Here is a 20,541-nt window from a genome sequence, read left to right as displayed (position 1 = left end):
AATGCTGAAACCTGTGACATCAACCACAAGCTCCAAGATTATGGAGACAGGAAGCAAGAAGAGACCCTAGCTCAACAGCCTACTATCCCCAAACATCTTCCTTTGCCCTGCAATGGCATTTAAAATATTCCATTTATAAACATTTGATCCATATACCCCTTTCAGGTGCTTAGATATGAATGCAAGAAGCATCTCTAAGATTATAAGATTATACTGGTCAAAATACTATCCTACAATGTCAAAGAAAAAAATACTTGAACCAATTAAGTAAATAATTGAATTTCCCATATCTGGTATAATTATATCCTTTGTATCCCTTTTAGGACATTAGTTTTCAAATGTGATATTTTTATTCACTAAAACAGCTCAGATTTAGGCTTATTTGGCTATTCTTAATCTATTCATAAAATGAATGCTAATATACTTTTGTACTATTCATTTATTTGCCATTTTTAAATCCAAAATATCTGTGATGCTGTTAATATTAGCCTAATTTGCTCAACAATGTTGTCCTGTTAGTTCCAAAAATGCCTTGGCATTGAGCCACTAGCTGTATAAGAAAAACCTGTTTAATAAATTGCTCATGTATTTCTTTGTTCATTTATGTCTGAGAAGTTCTCAGCTTCTATGACACAGCATCATATGTGTTCTGTACTTAATCCTTCTAAGTGTATGGGATTCAACATGCACCCCTTTCTCAGAAGTGGTCTTTCTTTGGCCTCCCAGTGGCTCTCACTTTAGTATCAGCTTCAAATGCTAGGAAGGTAACAAAAGTGATTGTGATAGGGCCTTTGGTAGTGTTGTGAGGATCCTTGGGTGAGAGGCTTTACAAGTTGAAGCAATGATGATAGACATACTCTTGATGATTTTAGTTTTCATGGAATTCACCCGGGTAGACATATGTAGCACCTGAATAAAGTCCAGGTAAAAGACCATAGTTTAGAATGCTATTACCCACTAAGCTTAGAATAAGACAATCAGGGCAAACCCAGTGGCTTGAATTACTGTTCTCCTGTGAATCTATCTCCCCAATGGCCTCACTTGGCCTCCTGAAACCTGAGGGACCATTGAAGTAGGAAATCAATTATCCCACCATTGAAACCTGAATGGTATGTTTCCAGATTCTGCCAAGAGATGGTTCCTTTAGGAGTCAGCTCCAGAGCTTCAAAGGAAACCATACCCAAACCTCCTTCCAACCCATTTCAGTTCAGGTACACCTCACAGCATCCTGATGTTCTTCCTATCATAGCATCCATCATATGCTTTGCCACTGTGGTTATGTGTTCCCAATTCTCCTACGAACCTATGAGTTCCTTATATACAAGGACCAGTTTTTGAATTATGTTTCTTACCCTAGCACTTAGCATTATGCCTGGCAAAGTAATGGGGCCTCAAAAAATGTTTGTTGAATGTAGAACTTCTTCCTTTTATCCTCTTCCCTTTCTCCCCCCTCCGCTTCCTCCCTCCCTTCCTTCTTTGTTTCCTTCCTTCATCCCCTCCTCCCTCCCTTACTTCATTTCTTCCTTCTTCCCTTTCTTCCACAAATACTAATTGAGCATCCACTATGTTCTAGGCACTGTTCTAGGAACTGGGGATAAAACAGGGAACAAAACAGACCAAAGTCCCCACTTTCATAGAGCTCGTATTCTAACAGGAGGTGACAAACGATTAATAACTAAATAAGTCTAAAATATGTCCAGCAATGTAAGTGTCATGAAGAAAACTAAAGTAGGGAAAGGGGATAGAGAGATATGATAAGAATGGACTGCTCTTGTGCCTGGTCTGTTTTCTTCTATATTTTTGTGGTGTATTTTCTTCTATATTCAAATCTTTGATTCACCTAAAATATATTTTGGTATAAGCTGTGAGGTGAGGAATCAAATCTTTTTTTTAGTTCCAGAAGTTGACTGCAGATCCTTGAATAACGTTGTTTACTTCACCATTTCTTCATAACATTGACGAGAAAAATAAATTGCTTTCCAGCCAGAAAAAAAAAAAAAAAAAAAAAAAGAATGGACTGCTCTTTTACATACAAAAGGGCAACTGGCTTATTGAACAAGTAGGACTTATAAGTAGGTACAATCAGAAAACAAATCTATTTTTCCTCCATCACTGCCCATCCACAGTCATTTGGAGGACTAGTTCTTTCTCATGCTCCTTGATGAAATATAAGACAGGTCTCGGGGCATTTCTGGTGACTCTCAGATAATACAAAACTTCTCTGGCTACTTTTGTCCCAAGATGATTTTCACTGAGGTAATTAAAATGCCAGTCCCATATAATAGCCAAAACTTCAAACTTCATGGGAAGATTCTCATTCCTCCACTTTGGGGCTGCTTTGGCCTGGCCCACTATATTGGGAACAGGGGGCACAGTTGGCTTCTTCTCAATTATCCCACTTGGACTTCTTCCCTATTTCCCACCACCCTCTATCTCCTTGGGGACTGATGCCAAGGATGTGTGGAGATGAGGAAGAGAGAGAGGTAAATGTGGGAATGGCAGAATGTAATCTTGCTTTGGTTTCCCCTGGGTATGTTTATCTTTGACCCTCTCTGGCACTGGTGAATGTTCCAAGGTGACTTTCTTGGGAGGTTCTGGTAGACTTTGGGATCACCTCTGGGAACATTGAATGGCATGTCCCATGATAGAAGATGTCTCCGGCTAGACTTAAATGTCTTGCCTCAGCTCCTGGAAACCCAGCTAGACGCCCTCCCATCTCTCCTTTTTTTCCTTCTACAAATATTTATTGGACACCTACTATGAGATGCTGTTCGACAGGCTCTGAAATGACTCCATGTCATTTTCTTCTTCCCCATGGTCCACAATGGATCCACAAGAGGCACATCTGGGACCGAGGATTCACACATCGTTGCTCCACCTCTAGAGGAGCTGGCTCCCTCTTTCTGCTCTGCTTCCTCTGACCAGTCACCAGAGTCTTGTGTCTAACTTCGTGAGGCACACAAGGGTCCTTGCAGATAAGACTTAGAGCACACTCTTTCCAAAACCCTCTCTGTACTATCAAACTCCTCTTGAGGCTTCTTGCATTTCAATTCTCTTATATCCCTCATGTGAGTGGGAGCCTATTAGCACCATCTTCTTTGAGGATCTTGCATAAGTGACCTAATTCTTTACTTCAGCACATGAGGCTATTGTTCTGTTCTTAGACTTTTAGAGCCTTAGCCAAAATGTAGACAAAAGTAAGTCCCATTTTAAACTCTGCTACAAATAAATGATGCTCACATTAGCTCCTGCAGCAGCATTTAAGGACAAGGACACCCTCAATCAGCTAAATGAAAATGCGGTGGACATACAGAGCAGCCACTCAGCAGCAATCTTGCAAAAAAACCAAAAATGTTAGGAAGGCATTCAGAAGGGGAAACAGATGGGAATAGGGCTAGCCAGCATGTGTGTGGACATAATTCAGGAAATAGGACAGAAGTTATGGCTGAGATGTAAGAAATCAAAGCCCCAACACATATGCAGTGAGATACACAATATCCAAGCCAGAGCAAAAAATAATCAGGTCTATTTTCTACAAGGAAGGTGCAGTGTAGCGGGGTGAAAAGGCCAGCACACTAGACGTGGAAAAGTTTGGTACTCCAAGAGGGAGTTTGGAAAAGTCTCTAAGATCTTAGCGTTTAGAGCCAGAGAAGAACAACAGATTTTAATTTTTGATACACTTTCTGGCTGTTTGACTTTTCACCAGTGATTAAGCTTCACTTGTTCTCAGCTCCCTCATCTATCCAATGTGGATCACACATGATACCTGCCTGAAGAGCTGTCCAGAGGATGAAATGAAGCACTTTTAATGGAACCATCTTGTTGAATTGATCCTATTGCATCAATAGGATGCAATCATAAAGCAATTTCATTTTTAATCAAACTGCCCCTTCCCTCCCACAGCAAGTTATTTCCTTTTGTTTAATAAAAGTCTTAGGCAAGTCTCTTCTTGACCACTACTGTCCCTGCCCCGAGGGCAGTGCACTCCCTCTTTCTGCTGTGCCGTATCAGGCATGGCCTCTCACATTTAGGTTTTTAGGCATGTGACTGGACCCCGAGTCCTCTAAATTCCAGGACATACATATTAATCTCTCTGAGTGGTTCCCTTGAAACCCCTCTCAACTGGAGAAAGAGGGGCACAGAACCCACAACTACATGAATCCTCTTTTAACTCTTCAGTCCCTTGTCTTCAAGGACATAACTACTCATACTGGTTTTATCTAATTTAGTCTCTTAGCAGGTCCTGCCTAAGTGGCCCAGATTCTTGCTTTAAGGCATGTGGTTCCTGCCAACTATCAAGAGTGTCTTTAGGCCCTTATCAAAACTCTGTGACAACAGGAAGAAGGACTTGCCCATTCTCTTACTACATCCAGCCTCACACCTGGCATGTGAAGGTGTGGGGGCTTGGCACCAGTATCCCCTCCTTCTCTTTACACTTGGGACCTTGGGTGAGTCATTTAAGATCTGTAAGTCTAGGTTTAGAACTAAACAATAATATATTTTTGACAGCTTTATAGCTTTGTTGTGAAGAATGAAAAACAAGATGGATGAGCCAGTGCTTTATACACAGAAAGTCTATAGGGAAAAATGTAAATTGCTATTAAGATAGAGAATAGCAGTTCCATCAGAAATACTGATTCCTTAGTCCATTTTCTTTTCTATTGAATACACATTCCAAATCTGGCAGGTGAAGGACAGGGTTTCAATGGCCATCAACAAAAAGTCATACAGACAGTAAATACTACTATTTATTTACACATTCTCATTAAACCTGAGGCTTGACCACTGTAATGCATATAATATTGGGGAAGGAACGTTTGTGGTTCCTATACCTCATATCCCGCTTCTTCTCACTTCCCCCATGATATGAGGTATAGGAATATCCAGAGACCAAGAGCATTTCTATATAGGAATCAAAAATGAATGTTTTTAAGGACCAAAAGTTCTTTAAAAACATCTTTAATATAGGAATCAAAAATACATGTTTTTTAAGGACCAAAGTCTCTAAGTGCATGTCAAGCAAGGCCTGTCTTGCCCAACTTACTCTTGTCCTGACCACAGCCCCACGCTGAAGAAAGCAAGGTGAAGCTGTGTTTGTGGGGGAATGGAGCAAGTGGATGTTGACTGAGGTGGGCATCACACTGCAGAGCCCCATCCACATGCTGGCTGATGACCCATGAGGCAGCCTGGTGCAAAGGGAAGAGGGTTGGGTGGAAACTGAGGAAATCATCAGATTCCCCTGAGATCTGGGCTGTGGAGCAAGAGGTAAACCTGAGCAGAGAGAAATAGAGATGCCAAAGAGACTCTGTGTATGCATGTGACACAGAGAGGTTGGGGTGGCAATGGGTATGCCTTGCTTTAGAGCTGTGTTAGTTCCTGCCAGTTTGCTCATTCCATATCCAGGCAGCTGTCACTTTATGATAAATCCCCATTCTCCAGGCGATCCTTTTTACTCTCTGTCCACTGCAACTATAAGAGGAAAGGAGGAAATGGCACTGCCATGCTAAGCTAATTTGTCCTCATTACCTTGCAGAATGGAGAATTTTCTAGAATAATTTCCAATGTGGAATTATGCATCTTTTTATACCTGCCCCATTTCAAATGCTGGTCTAAAACTAGCCCAGCCTTGAGGGGGCAGAATGTGACACAAATCCCATCTTTTCATCACTTATACAACCACCCTCATCAAATCACCAGCTCTTCATGCCCTGAGGCCATCCTCTAAGGCTAAATTGTCTTCAGCTGGCCCCAAAGCGCCTGACATCGTAGGACCCAATTTGGGGGTCTCCTAGGAGTTGAGCTCTTGCCTTATGCTGACTGGACAGACACCTAGGTAGCCAAGCAGTAACCCGCTCACCTCAATTCAAACAGGAATTACTTATGCCATAAATATTCTTCTTGTAACTGGATCGTACAAACATTATGAGACTGTTAATAGCATGTTTTAATTACTCACAACTCCACCAGCTTAAGATAAGTACAAAACACCTGCAACCAAAGACCTGGGTATAAACTCCCCCTCTTCCACACCCTAGCTGTGTGACTTTGAGTAAGTTGCTTAGTCTTTAAGAGCCTCTTTCCCCTCCTCTGTAATTAGAGATGGTAATACCTACTTTGCAGGGTTATTGTGGAGGTGAAAGGAGACATCTAGCAGGATATTGCTGCTGTAGTGACAACAGCATCATAGCAACAGGAACAATTTCCTAGGCACTTTTATGTGCCAGGCACCATGCCACGTACTCAACTTGTTTCATCTCATTTAATTCGCCCAATCACTTTGTGAGGTAGGCACATTTTACAGGTAATGTTGCTTCAGCACACAGTGACTAAGTCATCTAAGTAACTAACACAGTTAATGAGGGATAGTGCTGCACAAAACACTCCTCCCTTTACCTTTTTATGTTTCACTATGACAAAGATTTCAGACTTAAAATGAAGTAATAGCAACTACTTACTGGGGATTCATCGGTTCCAAGTCGCCGATATGTTGAATTACACAGTTTTTTAACTTTCTCAGGACCCTCTATATCATAATCTTTGGGAAAAGCTTCTCTGTCACGGTGCCTTAAGAAAAAATTAGGAGTCCGTTAAGAGATGAAGTTTATTTATTCTGTATTGCATTCAGATTTTTAAAAATTATCCAATGAAAATTTTCTATATTTGTAGTATTATTTTAAGTACAAATTTATTAGATTTGTGACATATAAAGTATTTTCCATCTCTTTTCAAGTAATGCTGAGGCTAATTCCTAAAAGCAACCTAGCATAAGTGGTAAAACTAATAATGTCACCCAAACAATACTTATCAAACATAATAATAGTAATTACTCAGTGATTCCAATGAACTGAATCTTATTTAATAATGTAGATTAGTTTACCGACAGTAAATTCTAAAATAAGACATGGTAATATCTTGGAAAGGCAACTTTCCACTTTAGAAATTCTTTGTACCATGAATTTTAATTACGATTTTTTTCAAAACAAGACAGCAAAGTATTTGCCCATACTGATTTATAACCTGTGCTTCCTGCTTCTAAAGAGGCAATAAAGGAAGCTGATAAACATGAGGTAGAAGAAAACAGTTCTTAAAAATGTAGATGGAAGAAGGAAAAAATATACCAAACATCTTGATTAAAAGAGTGATTAAGAATAATAAGAGGCAGGGAACAGTAACACACGCCTGTAATCTCAGCACTTTGGGAAGCAGGCAGATCCCTTGAGCCTAGAAGTTCAAGACCAGCCCGGGAAACATGGCAAGACCCCATCTCTACAAAAAATACAAAAATCAGTTGGGCTTGGTGACATGTGCCTGTTGTCCCAGGTACACGGGAGGCTGGGCTAAGAGGATCACCTCAGGGAGGTCAAGGCTGCAGTGAGCCATGATTGCGCCACTGAACTTCAGCCTGGGCAACAGAATAAGACCCTGTCTCAAAAAAGAAGAAGAAGAAGAAAGAAGAAAGAAGGAAGAAGAAGAAAGAGTAGGAGGAGGGGAGGAGGGGAGGGGAGGGGGAGGGGAGGGGGTGGTGTGGGGAAGAAGGAAGAAGTGGATTTGGGGGTAGAGAAGGAAAAAGCAGGAGAAGTGGCTGGCAACTGAAGTAGCTATTTTTAATAGAAATTTCTTGAGTGAAATATAGGATGCTAAGACTAAGCACCCCTCAGAAGTTACTTTGCTTTAAGGGATACAGGGCTAGAATTGTTTAGGGGACACTCAAGTACCTGATAATTCAATCGTCCAGCCATTTGTTTATTCCACAAATGTTTTAAAATTCCTACTACATGCTAGGCACTTTGGTAGGTGTGGGGGATGCAGTGGGAAGCGAGTCTAATGGAGTCCCTGCCTTCAGTTGCTTGCAGTCTAGATAGAGAGACACAAAAATAAGAAAAATCTACAACATGGTAAGTGTGGGTAAAAAGCTAGGTAAGCAGAATTGCTTCCCTTAACCTAGATTGGGCACCAAATCCAAAGGGCATCCTCTTTCCTTCCCCACCCGCACTGGACTGGGGCTCAGCCCCTGCACTACATTCCCATTAACACCCCTGCCTCCTCACCTCTGAGCGTGACAGCAGAGCTCTGCAGTAGAACCCAGCAGCAAGGGAGCCCAGGGTGGGGTGGCAGGCAAAACACACCTGAGCCCTCTTCTCTCCTCACATCTGAGCATCAAAGTGCAGAACACTAAATGCTTTTTGGTAACCTATCAGCATTTTATGAGATCCTAACAGGAAGCTTTCACTTAAGTCCTCAGGGGGGATATTGGACAACACAAGCTCAACCAGGTCCTAGCTGTGTGTCCTTGGGCAAGTCACTTAACCTTTCTGTGCTTCCATTTTCACATGTATAATATGAGGACAGAAATAATAACAATACCTTTTAAGATCTTAATATGAATTAAAATTTTTTTAAAAAGCAGAAAATCCTTCATATGCTGTAAAGCATCATAAACATCTATGTATAGTGAATACTAATTGGGCTCCAAAATCTGGTATACATTGGAACTTAGTTTTGCCATAATTGAACTTAATTTTTCTTCCAAGCTCTCATTTTACCAAGTGGAAAAACCGGAATATTGGACAATCCTGGATTTCTTCCAGTTCTGAGGGGTTTGTGTGGTGCCACAATGCCAAGAATCCATCTTTGTTGCCATCCTTTCTCCTTGCTTACATCTGCTGAAACACTCTCCTTCCCCTGTGGTCTTCCCTTACAGATCCATGCAGGTCTCCATCCTCCTGGCCTTGCCACACAGACTCGTAGGTAGACTGGTGCTCTGCCGCAAGGGTGCCACTCTCTAGCCCACCAGACACTTTCTAGTGTCTCTCTCCACCTGGGTTCCTGGAAACCCAGCACCATTCCTGGGTTATGTGCCTGATCCACCAAACAGATAGTGTTTCATCTCTCCAGCACTCTGGGCTTGGGGACACATGGGAGCCCCAATCTTCAACAGTTCTGAAAACATTACCCTGGGAATAGAGGGTGATGGGGAGAGCAATGACAAGTCCTGATATGGTTTGGCTGTGTCCCCACACAAATCTCATCTTGAATTGTAGCACCCATAATTCCCACGTGTCATGGGAGACAACCTGTGGGAGGTAATTGAATCATGGGGTTGGGTCTTTCCTGTGCTGTTCTCGTGATAGTGAACAAGTCTCATGAGATCTGATGGTTTGTAAAGGAGAGTTCCCCTACACAAGCTCTCTCTTGCCTGCTGCCATGTAAGACATGACTTTACTCATCATTTGCCTTCCACCATGATTGTTAGGCCTCCTCAGCCAGGTGGAACTGTGAGTCAATTAAACCTCTTTCCTTTATAAATTACCCAGTCTCATGTATGTCTTTATTAGCAGCATGAGAACAGACTAATACAGGTCCCATCTGGGATTCCAGGATTTCCAAAATCTTAACTCAAATTCAGGATCCCAAACAAATTCAAACATTCTCAGCTTTTTCTCTGGCCTTCTCCTATTTGTGTCCATGAATTCTTCATTTGCTGTGGAACAGGGTGGCTTGGCTCTTCATGCTCCCAAATCTATCGGGCTTATGCTAAGACCCAAGTTTTTGAAATCCAAATCAATAATTTGGCTGTTTTGTTACCTGCTGGGTCATTCTTCCCTGAGGCAATAAAACCAGAGTACGTCCCTGCAGCAGCACACAAGTGAAGGGGAAACATACCAGTGATATTTCAGCATATTTGCCCCAGGGCCCATCTCTTTATTAGACACTGAAGAAGGCACAGGGCCCATACTTCTAGAGGCCTAAAAAATAACTACTTTTAAATCAGAAATATATATATGTAATCCAGCTTGGATTATACCTGTCTTTATACCATCAGTCAAACTATCATTTTTAACTTTTTTTTTAGTGGAATAAGGGGCCCAAGAAAGCAAAGGTATTTATGGTCTGTGAAAGTCAGTATGTGGCCCTAATGATCCTACCATATGCTTTAAGTTTCATGATAACTAGATTCTTACAAAAGATGCAGATATGTTCTTTTTTCATATAGCAACCTTAGATAGCAGCCAAAAACCTAGCATTGAAATCATGAATCCATAATGAAGGTGTTTCTTTGGGGGACTGAGCTAATGTAACTGGCATTTCCTCGTGCCTGCTGGCTGCCCACGGATGCTGTGCCCACAGCCTGCAGGGCTCTGAGAGATTCACAGCCCCAAATCTGCCCCTAGTCCCAAGAGGCTGCCAGCCTAGCAGAGAGAAATATACATGTTTAAAATTATAAAATGTATAAAATATACTGTATGAAATATAGTAAAATATATAGACCCAAATAAAATATATGTCTTTACTATACACTCTCTCTATAATACATATTTACCATATATAAAATGATTAAGGCTTTCTAAAGGAAACAGGAGACTGAATTAATTCTCTGACTTTATTATGTTAAGGGAACAGTGGCCTGTGCCTCAGATTTCCTGAGATGAACTGAGAATCATAAACTGAGGAACTAAATGAATCAACAGACTGAGAGTCTCAAATGAAAGGTGACATATAAATGCAAAATATTATTAAGTGTAATGATAATATCTACAACAGGCTTTAGTTGGGTATTTTTAAACACTTTGTCAAAACTAACTAAGCCTTATAGCCTTTCTGTGATTAAAATATAATATGTACATATATAAAAAGAATCAAGGTGCAATAATATATATTTCATATAGCTTCATTCTCCTTGCTACCTGCATTTGTTTAGTCATCAAACGACTTGCCATGATTTTTTATTTGTTGCAATGAAAAATTCTTCATGAGAAAAATAAATAAATGTACTAAAATAGAATTTACAATGCCTCTAGAGCAGTAACTTTCAAACTCTTCAACTACAGTCCCCAGTAAGAAAAATGATCAATCTTTTTTTTTTTTTTACATGAAGTTTTGCTTTTGTTGCACAGGCTGGAGCGCAATGGTATGATGTCAGCTCACTACAACCTCTGCCTCCCGGGTTCAAGCGATTCTCCTGCCTCAGCCCTCTGAGTAGGTGGGATTACAGGCACGTGCTACCGTGCCCAGCTAATTTTCTGTATTTTTAGTAGAGACGGGGGTTTCACCATGTTGGCCAGGCTGGTCTCAAACTCCTGACCTTCAGTGATCCACCCACCTTGGCCTCCCAAAGTGCTGGGATTACAGGCATGAGCCACTGTGCCTGGCCAAAAAATGATACATCTTAATCCAGAATATGTACATGTATTTCCATGCATAAAATTGAACCCAAAATTTGTCCAGACACTGTGGCTCACGCCTGTAATCCCAACACTTTGGGAGGCTGAGGCAGGAGGATCACTTGAGATCAGGAGTTCAGACCAGCCTGGCCAATATGGCGAAACCCCGTCTCTACTAAAAATACAGAAAATTAGCTGCGCATGGTGGCGTGTGCCTGTAATCCCAGCTACTCAGAGGGCTGAGGCATGAGAATCTCTTGAACCCGGGAAGCAGAGGTTGCAGTGAGCTGAGATCGCACCACAACACTGGTAGCCTGGCTGACGAAGTGAGACTCTGTCTAAAAAAAAAAAAATTGAAGCCAAAATTTGACAAAACAGTCTTCACCCTCATAGGAATTTGGATACTTTTTATTCTCTATTATTTTATTTTTTAAAATGCCATTATTAATCCACTGAATTGAGTTCACAATGCATTAATGGGTCGTGAAAAATATTGCTCTAGACCAGTGTTTTTCAATCTGGTTGGAGAAGGGGATCAATTTGTAGCCTCCACTCCCACCCCAGAGACAATGCAGACATTTGGCCACGCCTGGAGACATTGTTGGGTATTACTTCTAAGGAAGAGAGTGCTACCAGCGTCTAGCGGGTAGAGGACAGCGATGCTGCTAAACATCCTACGATGCACAGGACAGCCCCCAACCACAGAGAAGTATCTTGCCCAAAATGTCCATAGTACCAAGGATGAGAAATCCCTAGAGAACAGTTGCACCCCAGACTCTCTGTGGTTCCTAACCCTAAGTGCTTCAAGGAGCAGCCAAACTTTCCCCCAAAAAGGATGGGGCCAACATAAAGCTGCCAACTTTTTGTTTTGACAAGAACATTCAAAATAAAATAATCATCTATCACCTCTCATAAGAAGGTCTCTAACACCAACAATCAGTAAAAACAACCTCACAGTCCTTCAAACTGAATAGATTTAGCTATCTGAAAAACTAGCTACATTGTTCAGCAGGACTGAACAAACTAGAGTCCAGAATTGCAGGTCAGGAAGGTCCCGCAGCTCCCCAAGGCAGCCCCAGGCCAGAGGGCCCAGCTCCCTCCCTGTCAGCGGAGGAGAGGGTGGGATTAGGTCATAGGATTCTTCTTACAGGAAAGGAAACAGGTTACACTCTAGGGTTTCTGTGGTTGTGTGTTTATGTGGGGCAAGGGAATTGGGAGGTTGCAAAGAAACCAGCATCTTTGTCACTGCCTCACCTTTCACATTGTTTTGTAATTATCTGTTCACGTATCAGCCTTCTCATTTGACAGAAAGCTTCTTAGACACAGGGATTATTTTTTATTCATCTTTGTGATCTTGGTCTGACACATTGTAAATGCTCATTAAATCTTAAATGATTGACTGATCGATTGATTAAATGAATGTTCTTAAATTTTGTTACTGTCACCTTTATATAAATGCTGAAAGCAACGGCTTTCAAACGTGTCCATAAAAATGAAGAGTATCCTGGCTCAGTCTGCAAAAGCACACGTAAAGAGGGAGTAATTATGCGTATAGAGATGCTAGTCCTTTGCAATGCTAACTTGTCTCCAGAGAAATTATAAATCTACTTGCTGAATGAGAAAACTTTCAACATACGTATGCATAACACTGATTGCAAAGGGGTTTGAATCTGAGCAATATCTGACATGAGAACAATGAAAATCTGAGCTGAATTCTAGCTTCTGGTGACTTGACAAGAGACACACTTTTCTTTGCAGATTTCAAAGATGTTTAAAATGTTTAGTTAAGACTCCAGATGGCAGAATATATTAATTTTAAATTTTAGAATTATTAATGTAGTTCACAACCATGCCGTTAGCTAGTGTATTTTCTGATATAAATCTGGTGAAATGAGAAGCGAAAGATACGTTTTCTATTAGATTTTTATAATCATCTGCTATCTAGAACTTTAAAAGAAAATTACCCTTGAGAGTCAGCTGTATTCCCTAACACATTAGAAGCATAAAACCGATAGAATCAAAGACTATGAGACATTGACAATACTCTTTGAAGATGTCGTGGGCAAATGATTTACATGCCAAGGCAGTGTTATTTGGGGGCATGGCCCTCAAACTGACAAATGAAGACTTTCAGGTGTATTTGCAGAATCATAAAGAAAATCTTATGTTCTTTGGAAAAATTGTGACATTTCAGACTTATGAAGAAATACTTTGTTTTTCTATGTGTCTCATGCTGTGTGTGATCTGTGCATCTATAACCATGAAACCACAGAATTTGAAACTTAACTGCACTCAAAAGGAAACCATTTGATGGAGACAGATAAGTGAAGTCATCCTCTTCACTCAGCATATATTGAGTGGCACATAAATAAGACCCATCATTATTATACATTTTCTTCATAGAAAATCTTCAAAACAGAAGGCCCTATGGAAAATATTGGAAGGAAACAAAAGTTTCCTTCCTCGATAAACAGTTGGAGGCTTTGTTTATCGTAACAGTTTAAATGTTAAATAAATGTGGTCAGTCTGATTAACTGCCAAACACATGACTTTGAAAACAGCTGAAGGGACATGTACAAAATAGGGCAACACTACAATTGATAATCCCACCTGGGACACTTTTAGAGGGAAATAAGATGCTGAGTACACCAGGAGTGGTGAAAAACGGGACTGTCATGGTCAAAGCAGGGTGAGTACGTTCTGTCACCCTATGTTTAGACAACTGGGTCCCAATAATCTTCAAACCCTAGGATACTTCTGAGTTTCCTTGATCCTCTCCTCCAGAAACAACTTGCAATAGCTGGCTGAAGACACTGGGTGGTGGAAAAGTAGGGCTAAAGAGGGAATTTTTAAGGGGCACTGTACATTAGTAATTACTGTAGTCTGAAACACCTTGCAGTATATCTGGCATGGAGTGACATGGAGATCAGCCTGCCCCCACCAAAACAAAAAGCAAAGAAACACTCAATTACCTGTGTAAGCTCCTATTCCAATAGTCTTACTCTTACTGGCTTAAATAATTTGAATTAATTATTCCAGAATAACATCAAAAGATTACATTATGTCACCTTAAGATCTATTTTAGATAACACTTAGTGATTCCATGAGCTGTGCATATTGAGTAGATAATACAAAGTCTTTTGGTTTCAGGACAATTTGTTTCATTAACATTAGAAAACAAATGAGCTTTTCTTCAGGAATAAAATCTAGAATTAAAACAGACTTCCATAATGAACATAACTGCACAAATGCATATTTTTCCCTTTCCTCCTAGAATTCATTCAAAAACAGTAAAGGAAATGAAACAATTAAAAGCAAATAAATTTTTGGCAAAATCACAAGTTATCATCCCCAGATTATAACATGTACAAGGGCTATTAAAAGCAGCCAGAGTCCAGCTGAGGCCAAGCAGAAGGAGTGCTAAGAAGAGATCGACAAGATTGCACAGAGATGGCCTCTTGGAGTGCAAAACAAGTTACATTTCCCGCAGCTGCACAGATAAATTCTTTCACTGGAAACAATGGAAAATGTTAGACTAAATAGTATATATATATTTTGGCCAGGTGCAGTAGCTCACACCGTAATCCCAGCACTTTGGGAGGCAGAGGCAGGTAGATTGCTTGAGGTCAGGAGTTTGAGACCAGCCTGCCCAACATGGTGAAACCCCGTATCTACTAAAATACATAATGACATATTATTAAGAAATAAAAAGAAATGAAGTACTGATAAAAACTACAACACAGATGAACCTTGAAAATATTATGTAAGGACCATATGTTGTATAATTCCATTTATGTGAAATGCCCAGAATAGGCAAATCTATAGAGGCAGAAAATCAATTAGTGGTTGCCTGCGGCTCGAGGGCTGAGGACTAGGGGAGGCTTGGAGTAACGGTTAAAGGGAGTGGGATTTATTTTGAGGGGGTAATAAAACATTCTAAAATTGATTGTGGTGATGGATGCACAACTTGGTGAATACTAAAAGCCATTGAATTAAATACACTTTAAAAGGGTGATTTGTATGGCATGTGAATTACATCTTAATAAAATTGTTAAAAATAGGATATAACCATCAAAATAGAAGAAAAACACCTTAATCATTAAAGATTACTTTCCATAACTCTATGCAAATATATATGTAAAGCTAGATGACTTACATGACTTTCTAAGAAAAACTGTTTCCCAACACTGCCCCCAGTAGAAACAAGAAGTCCAAATAGGGAGGGATAGCATTAGGAGATATACCTAATGCTGAATGACGAGTTAATGGGTGCAGCACACCAACATGGCACATGTATACACATGTAACAAATCTGCACGTTGTGCACATGTACCCTAAAACTTAAAGTATAATTAAAAAAAAAAAAAAAAAGGTTAGGCCTAAGGCCAGCTGAGAAAAAAAAAAAGGTACTGTTAAGGGCAAAAAAAAAGTCCGAATAGACTATTTCTAAAGAAGAAATAGAGAAAATTATCACAGAGCTAAGAGTTATTCCCCAAAACAGTACTAGTAGGGAAAAAAAATTCATATTTGTGCCTAAAAGTCGAGCAGGACATTTGGTATGCCTTGACCTGCTCATTTGTCAGAGCTACATGGGCAAGGGCTGAGACAAGGAGCAAGACTTATCACATTACATTCGCCACACTGATTTTGACATATGTGGAAACCAACCAATAGTATTTCCAAATTACTTATGTTTATTATAGGATTGTTTTACACACAAAGAAAAATTCAAATTAAAAAACGATGCAATCTTTCCAGACTGAATTTTTCTAATAATTGACATAACAACTAATTATTTGTTAGAGGTCTGGGTGGGATATCACAATATCTTAACCTCTGAGAGACTGCCTGCAATGGTCCATTGTTGCCTTATTGCATCCCTACAAGGAGAGCATGTGCCACTGATCTCTGAAAGCTCGGAGTTCTTATACAATACTGAGTGGGGAATTCCCTTTCTGTGACTAGATCTATGACTGGATCTATTAGGAGAGTTGCTGTTCACACCCTTGTTATAAATGGCCATATGCAAACTAGCTAACTTTAATGCGTTGATGCTAGATACATGTTAGCTCTGCTGTTTTCACCCATCTGGCTGTTCTTATAGTTTATGGATATGTAAATTAGGCTTCATATAGATAGATGGATAAATGTTGTTAAGATGCTATGGTCACCTCCAGGACTAAGAGTCACAATTCTTACAACCACACATTCTGCATCACAAGATACCAGTCATTACGCAACAAAAAATGCCCACATGTATTTCCAAAGACTCTTGGGGAAAGGGTAGTACTGCCCTCGGTTGGAAACTAATGCACCATACTTTAGTTCTCCTTGGGGATCCTAGGAACTGGGTGAACCTCCTCTGAAAAGCTCCCCTGGTCCAACAGGCCTAAGTTAAAAGCTCCTCTTGGATGATTCCTGAGCAACCTGCTTACCGCTAATCACAACACATATTACAGTACATTGTAGTTGCTGGGGTAGCCCTCCCCACTCCGTCTGACAGTAACCTCTAACATCCTAAAGGCAGGGAGGATGTCTTAGTCACTGTCAAATTCCTAACCCAGCAAAGTGCCTTCAACAGAGCAATGGATTCATAAATACACTTTTAATAAATGCAATTAAAAAAAAGAGTTCTTCATCTAGAAAGAAGATAGTGAATAAAAGCTTAGTGTTTTTTTTTTTTAAAAAAGCTTATTTAATGCTTCTGGATCCTTACTGAGCAATTCAGTTTTTCCAAATATTTAATTCCTATATTTTAATTTCAAAAAATTTTATCCTATCACTGTCTATAAAAGGAGGCTAAATTATTTGCAATGAAATTTACTTTGCAATAGATAAATGGTATTATATTAATTCTTCCATTTAATTGAACCTGGAACCATCTGATTGGAGATCTAGTAGCTTACCAAATAAACATATTATAATATTTCTGCCAATTAATTCTCTTTGTTAATGCATCACAACTTAGTTAAGTAAAAATAAAGAAAATACATGGTGTGACCAATAACAACTAAAACATAATTGTAATTCAAATGAAATAAAGCAAACAGTAATAAAGATTAATGTCTATCAAAAACAATAAGAAGTCTGGGTGCAATGGCACACATCTGTAATCCCAGCACTTTGGGAGGCCAAGGTTGGAGGATCGCTTGAGACCAGGAGTTCAAGACCAGCCTGGGTATTAGAGGAAGACCATCATCTCTACCAAAGAAAAAAAAGTTTTTTAAAATTAGTCAGGCATGGTGGTGCATGCCTATAGTCCCAGCTGCTTGGAAGGCTGGGGCAGGAGAATCACTTGAGCCCAAACGTTTGAAGTTACCATGAGCTATGATTGAGCCACTGCACTCCAGTCTGGGTGACAAAGTGAAACCTTTTCTTTAAAAAAGTAAAATAAGAGTACTCAAATTTATTCATAACCTTTGAAAAGCACTGCAAAGATATGTTTCATCTAATCTCTACACAAGATTTCTGTTTTCTGCCCATTACATCTAAGATATATTTTTTAAAATTGCATTGAGTAGATACAAATTGGCTGGGGAGGGAGAGTTTAAAGTCAAAATAGCATCAATTGTAGGAAGTCTCCCAATATATTAAGGGGTTATGTTCTAGACTTTTGCTGTGAAACTGAGTACGCAGAATTTGCTATTCCTTCTCCACTGCAGTAACTCTCTCTAGGATTGCCAGCCCAGCACTTCTTCCTTCTCCTGGATGCGTCCTCCTTGTTCATTGCTCTTGGAGAGCTACCATATTTCCATTTGCCCTTGCCCAGCCAGATGACTCCAAACAGGTACTTGGTCCAGGGAAAGACATATGGCCTGGAATTTGTTGAGCCAGAACTGAAAACACCTTAAAGCCAACCTTTCTTTGTGGGATCAAGATGAAAGTTATATATTCCAGAACTGCAGCAGCCATGTTTCCCATACTCTTCCATAACAAGATGAAGCAAACCCACAAAGAGAGAGGGGAAACACAGTGAGACCTGGTAGCATTTTCATCCCTCGTTCCAGTTGTTCCTAAGGCCCAGCTTACCGCTGCCATTCTCACCTGGTAATCAATCATCCAGGAATATCCTGAGTTAATTCATTCTGTTTTCTTAGGCTAGGGCAAGCTCACCATCTGTCCCTTGCAACCAAAAGAGCTCTGACCAGTACACACAGAAAATGGTGCGAATGGGGATGGGTTCCCAGAGAAACTCAGGGAAGTGTATTCAACAATACTAGTTCTAGTGCCACAAAAGCCCCTGAGCCCCAAGTTTGGGCTTCTCAGTGTGAACTTCTCCTTATCAAAATGTCACGAAGCCCCACAGTCTTCTAACTTCCTCTCCCAACCACAACACTCTTACCTAGAAAGAGATAGTCAGTAAGGTAAAAGAAAGCAAGCTTGGTGAAAAAGTACCTTAGACTATCTGTGAGAGGAAAGACTACAGCAGCATTACAACAAGGAGAGGACTCTAATGGCTTCCACAGCCCAGTTATGAGATGGTCATAAGGGTAGGGGTTTGGTTTGAGGCAGAGGTACTTCTGTATAGCAAGGATCTTTCCTATCCAAGTTTGCCTGTGTGGTGAAATGCCTCTTCTGTATACTTTGCCTTACCATGGCTTATCTTGCATGTAAAATGATTTTATTTTTGTAAATGCCAGTTAAGTTGAGCAAACTTTCACACAAAGGTCATGGCACAATCGTTCTATAATGATCAGTTTTCAGAAAAAGAATTTGACTGCAATTTCATAAAAGAAAACAGCACTGAAAGAAAAATGTAGTCAGGGCAAAAGGAGGCTGAGTCTCCTAGATTTCATCTTGAAAAATAAAAAATATAGTGCTTTCCCCAAAACACTACTATATCCAGAAGCATTTGTAGGTAACGTGCGTATGTTGAGGAATGAGAATGTAGGACTAGATTAAAAATAACCATGGCATAGGATCCACCGTTGTAGAATGTAGACGAGAATGAAAGGGTGGTTAAACCAAATGAATGTGAATAACATCATCCTTTTTACCGAACATAAACTAGCAATTAAAAAGATATTTTTAAAAGGCTCATAATAAACCATGGAGGGTGACTCAGAAGCTGAAAGAAATGAAGTATTGTGTCTAAATTCTGATCCCTTAGAGACTGCTTGCGTCCAGGGAAAAGCTGTAGAAAGTGATATCACAAATTTTAAGTAATTTTACTTTATTCTTATTATGAAAATACATGTTCGTTATGGAAAATGTAGAAGTAGCAAAGAGAAAACAGAAAAGGACAAATAATTCGTAAATGCACCATCCAGTAATAAGTATCATGGTACATGGTGAATATTTTTTCACTCTCTTTTCAGTGCATATAGACTCATTTATTTTATTTTATTTTATTTTTTGGAAACAGGTCTGTCATCCAGCTCTGTCACCCAGGCTGGAGTACAGTGGCTCCATCTCGGCTCACTGCAACCTCTGCCTCCCATGCTCCAGCGATCCTCCCGCCTCAGCCTCCCAAGTAGCTTAGACCACAGGGGCGTGCCACCACACCCAGCTAATTTTTGGTGGTTTTTTGGTAGAGATTGGGTTTCACCATGTTGCCCAGGCTGGTCTCAAGCTCCTGGCTCAAGCGATCCCCTCATCTTGGCTTCCCAAAGTGTTGGGATTACAGGCGTGAGCTACTGTGCCCAGCCTAGACACATATTTTTAACCAAAGAGAGAATTCCAGTACACGCTGTTTTTTCATACTTGAGATTAATATTTCAAATATTAATCTTTATACTTTACTGAGCCACCCTTTAAAAATAACTTTTGCTCTGATAAATCAGAGATACCCACATTTGCTTTGGGAAAAATTAGGACTGTTTCACCAAAAATCTGAAGAAAAATGGAGTATTATTGATTAACTTCTGACTGACAAAATGAAATTTTTGAGTTCTGAGTGAGATATTTTCTTGAAAGTCAGGCATTGTTGAGAATCAAAAGGCCTTCTAAATTCCTTAAGCTTCTATTAGCAACAAGAACCAGAAGCTCCCAAATATACCACAGGGAGGATGACTTTGTAATTTATCTTCTGAAGAACACTTTAGAAACTAAAAGAGGGGCTTTTGGTAAGTCTCAGGCCAACGAGAGTAAACCATCCTGGGCAAACCATGGCATCCGCTCACTGTCTCTCCAAGGCATTGAGAGGGAAGCTGAGTAGAGTGTCACCGGGCCAGCTGCAGGCCACCATGTTGAGGGGTAGAGGTGCCCCACCACTGTGGCTGCAGGGTGACCAGCCTAAGTCGGGGGCTGTGGGAGGACAAGCCTGGCAGGTATCTGTAATCCACTGCAAGAGACCAAGTGGGACCGAATCTGGAGGCAGAGACACCAAGTCCTCAACAAACCAGCAGGATCAGCCACAAAGTCAGCAGCAGCAGCACGC

At 40.3% G+C, this 20,541-nt stretch overlaps 1 protein-coding gene across 2 annotated transcripts in view; it reads right to left on the bottom strand.

Moving 5' to 3' along the window:
- The window catches only part of CFAP95 (cilia and flagella associated protein 95), an 83,534-nt gene that overhangs the window by 56,076 nt on the left and 6,917 nt on the right, over positions 1–20,541 (bottom strand). For both annotated transcript variants that reach the window (XM_024252459.3, XM_024252461.3), the window contains exon 2: positions 6,456–6,564. In XM_024252459.3, coding sequence (XP_024108227.3) covers positions 6,456–6,564 — 109 coding nt within the window. The remainder of the gene's footprint in view (positions 1–6,455; positions 6,565–20,541) is intronic.

The sequence above is a fragment of the Pongo abelii genome, chromosome 13 (genome assembly GCF_028885655.2).
Source record: "Pongo abelii isolate AG06213 chromosome 13, NHGRI_mPonAbe1-v2.0_pri, whole genome shotgun sequence".
Taxonomy (NCBI): Eukaryota; Metazoa; Chordata; class Mammalia; order Primates; family Hominidae; genus Pongo; species Pongo abelii.
This window is presented reverse-complemented; position numbering and strand designations above follow the sequence as displayed.